The sequence below is a fragment of the Molothrus aeneus genome, chromosome 3, assembly GCF_037042795.1.
Source record: "Molothrus aeneus isolate 106 chromosome 3, BPBGC_Maene_1.0, whole genome shotgun sequence".
In the NCBI taxonomy this organism is placed as follows: Eukaryota; Metazoa; Chordata; class Aves; order Passeriformes; family Icteridae; genus Molothrus; species Molothrus aeneus.
In genome coordinates, this window is record NC_089648.1 from 35,035,855 (window position 1) to 35,048,645 (window position 12,791).

At 38.5% G+C, this 12,791-nt stretch overlaps 1 protein-coding gene across 6 annotated transcripts in view; it reads left to right on the forward strand.

Annotated features, from left to right (window-relative positions):
- The window catches only part of LTBP1 (latent transforming growth factor beta binding protein 1), a 188,097-nt gene that overhangs the window by 128,250 nt on the left and 47,056 nt on the right, over positions 1–12,791 (forward strand). For all 6 annotated transcript variants that reach the window (XM_066546655.1, XM_066546651.1, XM_066546650.1 and 3 more), the window contains 4 exons: positions 638–760; positions 3,614–3,733; positions 7,791–7,913; positions 9,948–10,070. In XM_066546655.1, coding sequence (XP_066402752.1) covers positions 638–760; positions 3,614–3,733; positions 7,791–7,913; positions 9,948–10,070 — 489 coding nt within the window. The remainder of the gene's footprint in view (positions 1–637; positions 761–3,613; positions 3,734–7,790; positions 7,914–9,947; positions 10,071–12,791) is intronic.

A 12,791-nucleotide genomic window follows, 5' to 3' on the forward strand; every position in this document is an offset into this window, starting at 1 on the left:
CAAAATTATTCAAGAAGGTAGCTAAACCCTCCTAAAGTCCCCTTTTCAACTGTTTTTTCCTCAATATCAGTGGTACTGGACTGATGTCTGGAAGTATATTTCACTGTCTCTCACCAGGTGTTGTGGTGAGCAAAGCACCTGTTTAGCTGATACTCCTTTTCAGAATGTTTGTTGAAAAACAAGAATTTATTCAGTATATTATTGTTTAGGAAAACTACCAATAAGTAAAAACACCTGCTTTATAAATACAAATATTGAACACTTTCAATGAGTAGAAGCTGAAACAAAACATATTTTTAAATACAGCAGCAAACAGCCACAGACTTCACAAAGCAACACAAACAGCCTGAAGGGGCTGTGGTCTGCTTTAGGATAGTGCTGGCTTGGGCACTGCATAGATGCAGCAACACACATTGTGTTTGCAGCCATAGGGATGCTCCCAGGCCACCTTCTATATGCTGGCTGTTTCTCAAACTCACTGTCTCTCTGATCACAAGCAGTGAGGTGGCTTGCAAACAGCTTCAAAAATCCAAACTTACTACTTTGTGTTTAGTTAAAGCAGAATTTTGAGGAGATGCAAGCATTCGATACTTTGATGGTGAAGTAACTTCTCTGAACTTCTCTTTGTCATCTGCAGATTTTGATGAATGTTCAAGACCTCACACTTGTGGAGAAGGCTTTTGTATAAACACTCTTGGCTCATACAGATGTGAATATTGTGATAGTGGCTACCAAATGAACAGGAGAGGGGAATGTGAAGGTAAGTTTGGACTCTTCCCTGGTGGTGATGATGATTGATACTGATAGCACTTCATTGCACCATTTATTGATAGCACAAAGCCAGTGCCAAACTACTGCTGTTTGGAATGATTAACATTCCCTCTATTCAAGGGAGGCTTTGCACTGCAGCTTGAGCTGCAAGGGGACAAATCTCAGAGGGTGCAATCTTAAACAAGAAGCCTTTGTGAGTACTCTTCAATCTTTGTCATTATTTGGTGTCTGGAACTTCAATTCAATTCCTGCTATTTGAATTTAAGATGCTGTAAAGGAGTTCCCCCACTGTGTACAGAGCCATCTTGGAACAGCCATTTTATCATCTCTTGCCATGGAATCACTGACTTCATTGTTAGTCCTTACCTGCTTGCCAAGTTTTTGTTTAAAAGAAGAAATTAACTTTTCCTATATTATATCAGGTAGCAAATGATAGGTTTACTTTTTAATATCCATATCAAGCAGATATTTCATGTTGCAGGAGATCCTAGCACATCTGACCTTCAAAGCTTCACGTTTCATTTAGTGTGATATTTTGGTCTATTTTCCTGGTATTTTTTTTGTTTTCAACTTGAATGGTGAACTAAAAACCCCAAGAAATCATTTCATTTTAAACATGATTTTGTTTATGCTTTAGTCTAAGTTACATAGGATAGAATAAAATTGCTCACATGTTAGGTTGCCTGGAAAATAAGCAACTTAAAGCTGCCATGGATATATTTGCTGCTCTGAGCAATGCTAAAAGAGTCTTATTCCAATTTTTTTTATTTATTTAAATGTTTCACAAACTCCACTCTTACAACTAGTCTTTGCAAATCTTCTCTGACTAGGGAATCTGTAATTCAGTTAGGCTAGAAATCAGACTCTTACACTACATCAAATTTGTTATTAACTTGTATTTTAAATAGCGTGGTGGTAGTCCTCTATAATTTAACTTAACAAAATGTAATTTCTGAAACCAAATTCTCTGTTGAAAGTTATTTAAGATTGCTTAAGGGGAAAATGCTCCTACATTAATCCATCAAACCAAGGAAATGACACATTTGGGGAATCATTGCACCATGTCATCCCTCTACTGACAGATTTCTAATTTCACAAAAAACTTCCTTCCATCCCCTTCACAATTCAAAAACAAAGGCAAGAATCCTCCAAGCTGCACACAATACTCAGGCCTCACTTGCACTTCCTCACCCCATCCTCATTCTGCCTTCAAGCTGTACTCACACAAGCTCTGTCACAGGCCTAGCCAGGGGAATGTAAAGGGTGCATAGATGTTCTTGTAAATTCTGTTGTTTCTGTGGAACAGTGTTGTGGTCACAGCTGAACATCCGTGCATAGGATGAAGAATTCTTATAGAATCTTCTTGCGATTTGTTTTTATGCTTTGCTGCCTTTAGACTTTATTTTGACTAAAAATTTCTGAACCAGGTACATCATTCATGTTCTGAAGGCAGACACAGTCCAGACAGTTCTGAGAAGAAATTACAGCAGAAGTGTAATTTTCTTTGTTAATTAAGTAAAAAAAAAAAAAACTCCCACAGGAGCTTAATGAGAAACTTTTGCAGGTGTGCATTGTAACAGCTGAAGAAGCCTATTGGTGTTTTTACGAGAAAGTATTCTAAGCTGGACAATTGTGATTTGCCTACATTCAGTGAGTTGTTTGGAGCTGGAATATTCAATTTTCTCAACCTTGGAGCATTGTCCAGTTAAATTATGAGTGTTGGGAGCTCCTTGAGTTCTGTGAGCTTGTTCTCAAAACTAGGAGTGAATTCCCTCCCTATGATCTGTGCTCAAGTAGCAGTCCTTAATTGCAGAAGACAAAACTGCTAGGCCTGGGGCAGGAAGAGGATGGAAGCTTAGGAACCTGAGTTTAAAGGTGACTGACAATTTAATTAGTTCTGTGCACTGCATGAAGGAAGTATTTCATGGGAAAGATTATAATTATTGTGTACTTAAATACCATATTATAAAATGATCTCACACATGCGAGCAGACTGCAAGGAGGCTGCCTACACAGTTTTAATTCCAGAATCTTCTGATCATTGGTCACTTAACAGCAACTTGTCTTTTAATGTTGTTTTCTGTGTGCAGTCTCCTTTAGATTGCTTATGTTGGATGTCTGGGTTTCCTTGTGGCAAGATAAGAAGTTGTTCCGGCTCAGAGCCTGAACATGAGTTCCATGACTTTTTCAGGACCTATCTCTTCTTGTCATGGGCAGTCTAGAACCTTGCCTGGTGCAGAAAGTCCCTCTCTCACCCTAAACATTGCCAACCTCAGTGATGAGGCTTGTGCCTTCTTTCAGACAAAATTAACTCCTTACTCCATGTAAACCTCTTTGATTCTCATTCACACAATTATGTTTTTAGTCCCAATAGCACTTGCATGCTGAATAACTCTACAGCATTGGAAAATACCAAATTGTGGTTTGCTTTTGGAAGCCGGAGTTACAGTTTTACTGTTGTTCCAATGAACTTCCAAAGTCTTACCATAGAAAGAATCTCAGGCACTTCAGTATGATAAAGGAGTAACATGTAAAGTAAAGGAAAGTTATTTTTACCTGTGGTAGCCAGAAATCTGATATGCTGTATGTTCTGGAAGACCTACCAAAGATTTTTAGTATAACAGAGAATTCAGATTCAGTTGCATGTATTATGAGCTACTCTATTTCTGAGATGCCCCTTTGCTGGTACAAATATGTGTGAACTTGTTCTTTCCTGTGCCTCTACCAGATAAATTACACAATTATTTAAATGCTTTAGTATCTCAGGAGGAGAGTCAGAGTAACCAGATTATTGTTATACTGTGGCTTTGACCAGTATTTCCTTTTATCTTCTCTTTTGAAGACATTGATGAATGCCTGACTCCAACTACCTGTCCAGATGCACAGTGCCTTAATGCTCCTGGCTCTTACCAGTGCATTCCTTGCAGAGTGGGGTTCAGAGGCTGGAATGGACAGTGCCATGGTATGTTTAGTGCTCTTTGTCTCTCTGGTTGTAGTCCTCATTCTGAGGTGCTGTGTTTCATATTCAATCAGTGTTACGACCTGATGACATCACTGTGCCCTGGGTCCCCATTTCATGCAAGAATAACTGAAAAGATGAGATTTTTGAAATTACTTTATGTTCTCAGACACAGTACGTAAGAGGAAATCTTGTTTTACTGTAGATAAATGAGCACTGAATCTAGACTACAAATGATATCATTACAAAACAAAATTCTTGCAATAGAAAATACAGAATAGAAAGGGGATGTACTGTCAGTGAAATATAAATAGGCTGTTGTTTGGAAATGGAAAGACAAGTGAGTGCTAATACATCAGTGCAACTCAGGTTTTTCAGTGGAATATGAGAGTTTGCTCACGGAGCATGTTAATTAAACTCCTTTATTACCTGTACTTCTAGCAAAACATTAGCATATCCTGAAGTCCCTTGTCTAACTTTAGGTTAGGGTTTTAGGACAGATTTCGCACATTTTACTTTTGTTGATTTGTTTCTAAATGTTAGATTAATTTTTTTTTTTCAAAATCAGTTTTGACTATTTGAAATAGAGGTGAGAAAGAACAAATTAATCCATTGTGCAAAAGGAAATAATCTTTTTGCAGTTTTGAGTGCCACTTTTTGGGTCACTACCAGAAACTTAAATTTAGCATCAGTTGTGAAGGATCTGCTATCTGTTGCGAATATTCCTGCCCACTCCATGTATCACATGCCCTATAATTTGTGATCGTTGGAATAACCATGTTGCCTAAACAGGTGTACAGTAACCTATAAGAGGGTGTTTGCATGTGATTGTCAGTATACTTCCATGGCTTATTTTGTAATGGCCCCCAGTGCTGTGAGGTGGTTCAGCTCAGTTCACAAAGCAGTCCAAGAGCAGTGTTTGGTTGAAGCAGCTCTGGTGGCTGGGATCTGCTGTGCTCTAGCTGCAGGTGTGGTGCTGATCTATGGATCAAGATTAGAGCCAAGTTGCAGTGAGCCAATGGTGTGGCTGTCAGAACCTCACCATCAATTTTGCTGTGCAGATTACAGCGTTTTCAACTACCCTATTTTCTGAAGAAGTCATACTGTCTGATCTGCCATGTCATAGCTGCATATTTGGTCTTGTCATTTGACTTACTGTGGAGGAATGTATTTCTCAGGTAATTTCATGGATTTTAATGGAGTTGTAACAAGCTAGAAAATGTTTGCCACAAATGAATGGGCTTCTTTTTGCACTAATTACTCCACATTGATCTTTGTTTCATTCCTGCCCACCTGCCTGGATTCCTGGTGCCCTTGCAAAGAATGTGGCATATGTACTCTGTTAGAGTGCTCTTACTTAACTCCTTTTTTTTTTTTTTTTTTTTGCAAAAATGTTGGCCTAATTTTGCCTTCTTTCCCAATATTAAGCTTTATTTCTGTACCTATTTATGGAAATAGCCTGTTTGAAAATTCCCTGACAAAACTTTCAGTTGTTTCATTCTTGTTAACCAGGATAGGTTAGGAGGGAAATGAGAGAAGTCAGTTCTTTACTCAGAACTAAGTCATGTAAGGAATATGTCTTGATTTAAAGTGATAATTTTTTTCCTTGTATTACTTCATGTAGCTTTCCTTTTTTCCTTTGTCTTATGAAATGTTCTAAGCCTAGGCATTCTTACTCACTTCATTAGTGATGTGATCAGTCCGTTTTTTGTTTATCCTAGGCTTACATCATGTTGGAAATGAGCCATACATATTTTAGAAAATGTAATGCAGACGTTTTTTCTTAAATCTGTAGTTCTGCAATATGGCACCACTTAAATACACCAAAAAGAAAAATATTTCCCGTTATCTGTGAAGGATATTTAAATCCATTGTTCCATAAATTCATTTGTTTCTCCTGTTAGTTTAGATCAGTTGCAGCTCTTCTGTTTTTCCACAGTGCTGTTTTCAGTATTTTTTTACCTCACTTCACTGCTCTGCCTGTACTTTATGCCATAGAAAATCTAGTGTAACAATCCTACAGATAGGTCTTTGATGCCATTTATATTGTAATCTTGCAGGTTTTAAAGCCAGGAACATAGCCGCTTCTGTTTCATTAGGCCAAGTCCATCAGTTCACTTCAAACTCAGGTAGACTACATTTAACTGGAGTTTAGGTGGGAATGTTTGGTGCATGTTGGCAGAAATGGAAAAGGACACTTGCACCACCTGACTCTTCATTGTCTTGAAATTGTCACTGTTCCAGATCCCTCAGTGCATTTGTGTTGTACAGAGACTGTTTGAAATAATTGATTGGTTTTTAAGTTTACTTTCAACCACTGATTAATTTTTCTTGTATTTTTCTCTCTGCACATTTTCATGTTCAAATAAAGTCAGATATCATGATGTATCTAGAGCACACTTCCGTGTATTAATGAACAAATTTAAAAAGTAGGTTGACAAAACTTTCTAGATCACTTCATCCTTCTGGCTATCACTGTGGTGGATTTTGAAGCTGCATGATTTAACTATCAATATTCAAATTGTACAGTTTTAAGGATCCCATTAGAAGATACCAAAACTAATACGGAGGTAAGCAGAGCTAATCCAAATACCTCTAGCCCTACTGTAGGGAGCACCGACAGAATCAGTTATAACTCTGGATTTCATCTCAGAAAATTTAAGTTCTGTTCCTGGCTTTTCTGTTGGCTTTATGTGGAAGTCTCTTGATCTTTGAATCCCATCCAAAAATCAGAAATAGTATTCCAGGTTTCTTTGTCAAACAGCTTGGAGATGAAAGTGAATCTGTAAGAAGCAGTTTTGTTGTTTGGTTGGAAATTTGTGTGCTTGAATTGGGTTCTCTGTGTTTGAACAGATTCTTCAGTTAGAGCATTGATCATGTACATTGGGAGCAAAGATTGTGTTTTGTAGAGCAAGCACATTTTGCAGCACTAGTGAGAGGGAAATAAGCCTTGGAGAAAGCAATGAGGAGCGGCACCACTGAATGCCATAGCACAGCACCTGTGGATCTGTGCTGTCATATCTCCAAGGATGTCTGTCACTCCTTCTGCTTGGCCAGGCTGCAGCAGGACATCTTATTTACAGAGCTAGAGGCTTAAGTGAGGAACTGAGAGTTGTAGGTCACTGGGAATGTGGATGATAGTGGTGATTTTGCTTGTGTTTGGGGAAAAGATGGGCTTTGTCAAAGGCAGGTGGTACAGGAGCTTGCAAAGAGCCATGCCTCTAAATACATGTGAGGAAAATAGTTACTGCACATATTCACAATAGCTAAAAAGGGTTCTGATGATGGTTTAAAGATATCGAAACTTCCAGCTCTCCCTGTGTTACAGCTGTCTAAATGGCTCCAGTGCCTCAAATAATTAGCACTTTTTTATGCTGATGGGTTTTGTGTGCTTTGTGGTGGCAAAAGACAGGATAATTGGTAGTTCTTTTCCTGCATCGGTGAAATTTAAAAAATACAGCATTTTTCCATAAAACAAGGACACGCTCTGACTGCTGCAACCCTGAAAGAACAAAATAAAATTTGAAATTTTTTTTTTTCCTGTGAAAACCACTTCTAATTGTTATTTTAGAATACAGAATTAATTCTGACTGGATTTATAGCAAAATATGTTTCTTATTTTATTTTTATGTTTGCTTTTTGCTTTGTTGATTTATACAAATTGCATTCAGAAGGAATTCTTGAAATATACTCTTAAGTAGCAACACAGCAATTTTCATGTTGGCTGAAGAAAGTGGCCCATCTAATTAATACCTTTCAGAGAAGGATTGAAGTAGATGTCTGTGGGATAGTTTATAGGAAATAAAAGCTGCTTTCAAGTCCTTCTAAAGAAAGGATGGTTTGTGACTAGGAGGAGAGATTTTGCATAATCCAATTAAGTTACTTGATGAGTATGTAGAGTAGCCTTACAAAGGGACCTGCATGAAGTGCTAAAATCGCATTGAAATAAATTCCTCAGGAATAAGAATCCTGCTTATGATGTGATTTGAATATGTTCCCAAGCTCAACTGAAAGGTGGTTGTACCCCAGTTAATTTCTTGCACTTCCTTTCTCTTCACAGATATAAATGAATGTCAGTATGGCAGTCACTGTACAAATGGACGTTGTGAAAATACAGAGGGATCATTCAGGTGTTTTTGTGCCCAGGGTTTCAAACTCTCTGCATCAAAGGATCAGTGTGAAGGTAAGAAAGTATTATAAAAATTCATAAGGTTGCATTTACCTTTTAGATAATATTTTTAATATATTTTTTAATCTTGCTTTTAAATGTATAACACTGATGCTGAAAACACAGAAATGTAAGAATGTGTATTTCTATTTTATGGTTTCTATGATCACATTGTAGATCTTGAGATGTGTTATCAAGCCAGTCAAGAACATGTAGTAATATTTATATTGCTAAACTGGGATTTTTGCAAAATCTGTGTCATATCTGGCATTTCAGAGATTTAAGAACAGTGGCTTTTGCTTTTCTTTCTAACTTTTTTTTTTCCCTACCATATGGGTGAGTGAAATCAAAAAACCTAGGCTGCTGCCCTTTGGAGCCCAGCAGTGTCAGTTACCACTGAGCAGTTAACCCTGCCTGCACTGGTGTCTTTGTATTTCCAGCAGTACACTGAGAGAGAGAGGGCTTGCTGGTGTATTTCTAGGAACAGTTCCTGTGCCTCCAAAGTGTCAGTTTCCACGTTTCTTCCACATCTAAAATTCCCATCAGGACTGCTCCAGTGGAACAAAATTAGGTCTGAAATTAGGGTGAAGTAGTCTGAGGGAGAACTTAGAGCATGTACAGGAGGTATGAATATTCCTCTCCTTAACTAGAGGGTACTTGAAACTTTTCCCTAATGATGAAAATCTGAGACAGTGTCTCCAGGCTGCGGAAGTGCACAGAAACCTACATGTTACTTGTCAGATGTTGGATTTCCTTCTTTTTCCTTTCCCTCAGCCTTCCCTAAGTGTCTCTGTACAGCACCAAACACTTTCAGACTTCTGAGTGCTAAAAATAATACAGTAAAACTAAATGATCGTTCATATAAATTTGTCAGGAAGTTTGAAACAAAACATCAGTGTAAGTTAAGTGTCTTGAGTGAGTTAAATGTGCTTTTCAGGACACACAGCAGACTGATCTTGGGGAAAATATGTAGACAAAATTTGACTGCTTCCTCTGAGCCTTTCATGGAAAAGAGCCCTTGCCAAGCTGAGCTGGCATGTGCAGACTGTTCTTCTTAAAGTGCACCCTTCTAAGTAAGGACCCGTACACATGCCCAGCTGCTTCATGGAGCCTCACAGATTTCAGTGATCCTTAAATTCTAAACTTCTGTGGTTGCAAGGAACCGTTACTTAAGAGGTCAGACTGTTCAGCCATAACACAGACCTGAAAAACCTCATTGAGTAACATTCTCCTGTTTGAATTGAAGTGTATTTCCAAAAAGACATTCAGCTGTGCCAAAATGCTAGAAGTGACCAAGAACTCACCATGTCAATTTAAACACTGCTTCTTAATGAATATTTTACAAATAACAGAGGAAAAATAGGCTTCCTAGCTCAGACAAGGCATGTGCTATGTTCTGAATTCAAAGTGCCACTTGCCTCCAATACTTTGAGTTTTCCATAGGAAAATATAAGTTTGATGTTCAAATCCATCTGTTAGCTCAGGCTGACCCCAGTTTATGAGAACTGAAGCGCAGAGGGATTAGCAGTGTTGTGGAAGCAAAGAGACATTTCTACACAGTTAGATGATTAATACTGCTACAAGGCAAGAATTTCAAGGAGCCTTAACTTAATAGGGGATTAGCCTGTCAGTGTGCATCTGAAAACCACACCCTGTTAAAAGGTGGTGATCCTGCTGGAAAGTATTTTGTGGGTTTTGCTGATTCACTGGAGCGGCTGACTTGTTACCTCTGCCAGATATAACAGAAACAAAAGCAGCTCTCAGGCAGCATGTGTGTATATTTGTGAGTCTGTGTGTACCCCATTGTGCATGAGGGATAAATTGGTGTTACAGGAGAGAATGTTGAACACAGTCATCTCAAGGAAAACACACAGTCTGCAGTTTCATATCATTTTATGCATTACATTGTCTGTATTTAATAAACACAAACAAGTTAAGCAGTACTGGATACTGATACTGTGCTTTGCTGTTTTGTTCAGACTTGGTCTGTGTACCATTTGATGAGTAATTGGTATTTTCAGATGTGTAACAGTTTCACTGTCTCTGCAGATATTAATGAATGCCAGCAGCGATCAGTCTGTACAAATGGACGCTGCAGGAACACAGAAGGATCTTTCAGATGTATCTGTAGCCAAGGCTACTCCTTGTCATCTACTGGAGATCAGTGTGAAGGTAAGCCTAGAGACTTCAGCAACTGACTAATTTTATTCAATAAGATCTTGAGTATTTCAGATATAGGAGTGAACTCTTTTAAGAATGGAGAAGAAATATATGTTGCTTCTCTTTCTTTCTCTACACTGCCAACCATTTGTTCCCACCAACACAGCCACGTATTTAATGAATTCTTCGAAATAGTCCCTGTCATCTTTCCACATACAAAAAGTTCGGACGTGTGCTTCCAACAGTAAGATTGGAAGACCAGTTGATATTATTACTGAGAACAAGTCAGCCTTTCCAAACCTTGTTGTTTAAGTTCTGACAAGAGGCTCTGTATTACAAAAGCTTCTGCCAGTATATGCTATTCTCATGGGGGCCTGCTAGTTAAAACTTCTTCTCCAGCTGGTTTTGGGAACCTGCAGCCAGCCACCACAATCACACATGTGCACTGGCAAGAGTGCACATGAAAGAAAAGCATTTAGTAGATGACAAGTTCCAGCAGGATCTATTGGAGCTCACAGCTTGCACTGTCTCAAAATGCAGTCTAGGTACTGAGCTTGCAAAAACAAAAGTAAGAAGTGAAAGATGTACAATGTATGTAGCAAGAAATGCTGTGTTATAGAAAAAAAAAATCTCTTATCTCTCAAGTAAAACAATTTAATTGTCCAGTAATTGGCAAGCTGATATTTTTTTCTATTGAAACATTTCAAAGCTACTCCCTCTTCTCTGTTGTTGGCTACCATCTGATATGGTACATCTGCTGCACTACTCATGGTCACCTTGAGAATGCAAGATTACTTACCAGCAAGCTCCAGGAAAGATTCTATCTCAATTGCTTTCTTATCTCACACTAGCAGGGAGAAGTAGCTAAGAAGCGTTTGTTAAGGTCTCACTGTACATGGGGCATTAGCTCATAAAAGTTTTTTGGTCTCTGGTGTGCTTTCTGTAACTGCTGATACTTTGCAAGATACAGCTTCTTACAGCTGTTCTACCAAACAGTGTTCTGCTGCTAGGTTATCCTCCACACAGCACTTGGAAGGCAGTCCTCACCTTCTCCCTCACAGCAATAGGTCAGGAATCCTCCTCTTCAAGTGATGCAGGCAGAAGAGCAGTTCCCCCTGGGCTAACCAAATGCTGTTTGCTCAAGACAGACTTGTAACAGACTTTATCTTAACTGATTACACTGGATTGTCCACATTCCATGAGTGACAGCAACTCTTGAATTTCTCATCAACAAAGAGTTAGGATATCTTATAAAATCTCCTCAGCACACTGATACTCTTTGGTCCTGAGCTATTTGGAGAACGTGTTCATGGAAGAACTTAACACACTCTTCTCATCATTCATGCTGAGTACCAGCATCTCTTGCATCAGCTTCAAGAAATGTGGGCTGATGATGCAATGGACTAGAAATTTGCATCAAATAATTTTGCTCTCATCTGGCTTCAAGATCTTCATGAATTGCTGCAGATGTGGAGATACCCTGTCAAGAATCAAAGAAAAATGCGGTGTAATGGATCACAGGTCCTTCTGCCTCCCAAAGACAGAACAGATAATATGGTATCATTTGTGACAACTGCTAATCTAACTTGTTCTAAGTAGAGTTCAGATGAAATTTCAAACTTCTCTTCCGACTGCTTTGGTGCTTTTCAAACAGCCCAAGAACTCATGGTAGCTGTTGCAGCTCTCCATCACCTGCCTGTCACGATAGGTCCATACATTAACTCTTACTTCTGCTCAGAGACAGTTTTCAAGACAAAATAGTTTAAGACATTGTCAAGGCAAAAAAGAGGGGTTGTATCAAACAAGGAAAAAGAGTAAAACCATTCCCTTACCCCAGGATATTTGTCTAATTTAAAAATCTGGAACCAAATTTACAGCTTCTCCGCCCAGTGACAGAATGGTTAATTTCTGTAGCCATGGTTTGTTCGCTGAAGACTTCTGTAAATATTGCAAGTCCTGCAAAAATACTTAATCTCTTGAAGTGGAAGAAGTTCTTCTGTGCTTTCATTATATCCCTTCAAAATTTTCTGAAGTACAGGATATTATAGACTACTTTTTGCACCTTGGAATCTAGAGAGAAAATCACCTTAAGAGGACATGCAGTGTTTCTCCACATAATGGCCTCTGATTTTTGGATTAGCTTATTTACCTCCATGTTTTATAACACTTCACAGAGAAAGCAGAAAAGAGATGACAAAAACTGTGAGCATAGCACAGCACAATTGTCTGGAAAGAACAAAGTGGTTCAAATTTTGTCCAGTTTTTCAAAGAGCCAGGTGTGGACATTTGTCACATCAGAGGATACCCAAAAAATGTGTGATGCTGTAAAACAAATGTGATTAGCAAACCACTTGCAAGAAATGTGTTTGTTTAATTAGGTTTTCTTCTGGTGCAGGCGTTTTCTTAAAGATGTCGCATGCAAGAAGCATTTTGCTGCTTTGATCATTATAACTTGTGCAAACTTCTAGGGGTATTGCAGAATTCAGCAGAATTATGCTGTGCTCATTTTCAGCTGTGCTTTTTGCAACTCCCTGGCTGAAGTTTTTGTCTGGAAGCCCTTGTGCAGTGTTTTACTTGTGTAAGAATAGAAGTTATTGGAAAATAACTGGTGTACATCAATGTATACAACTATACATGCAGTATATCTTCAAGATACACACCCACACATGTGTTTATCTTCTGCCTTAGTCTGTCATTCAGCAACTTGTTCTTGAGATGAAGTGACATTGAGAC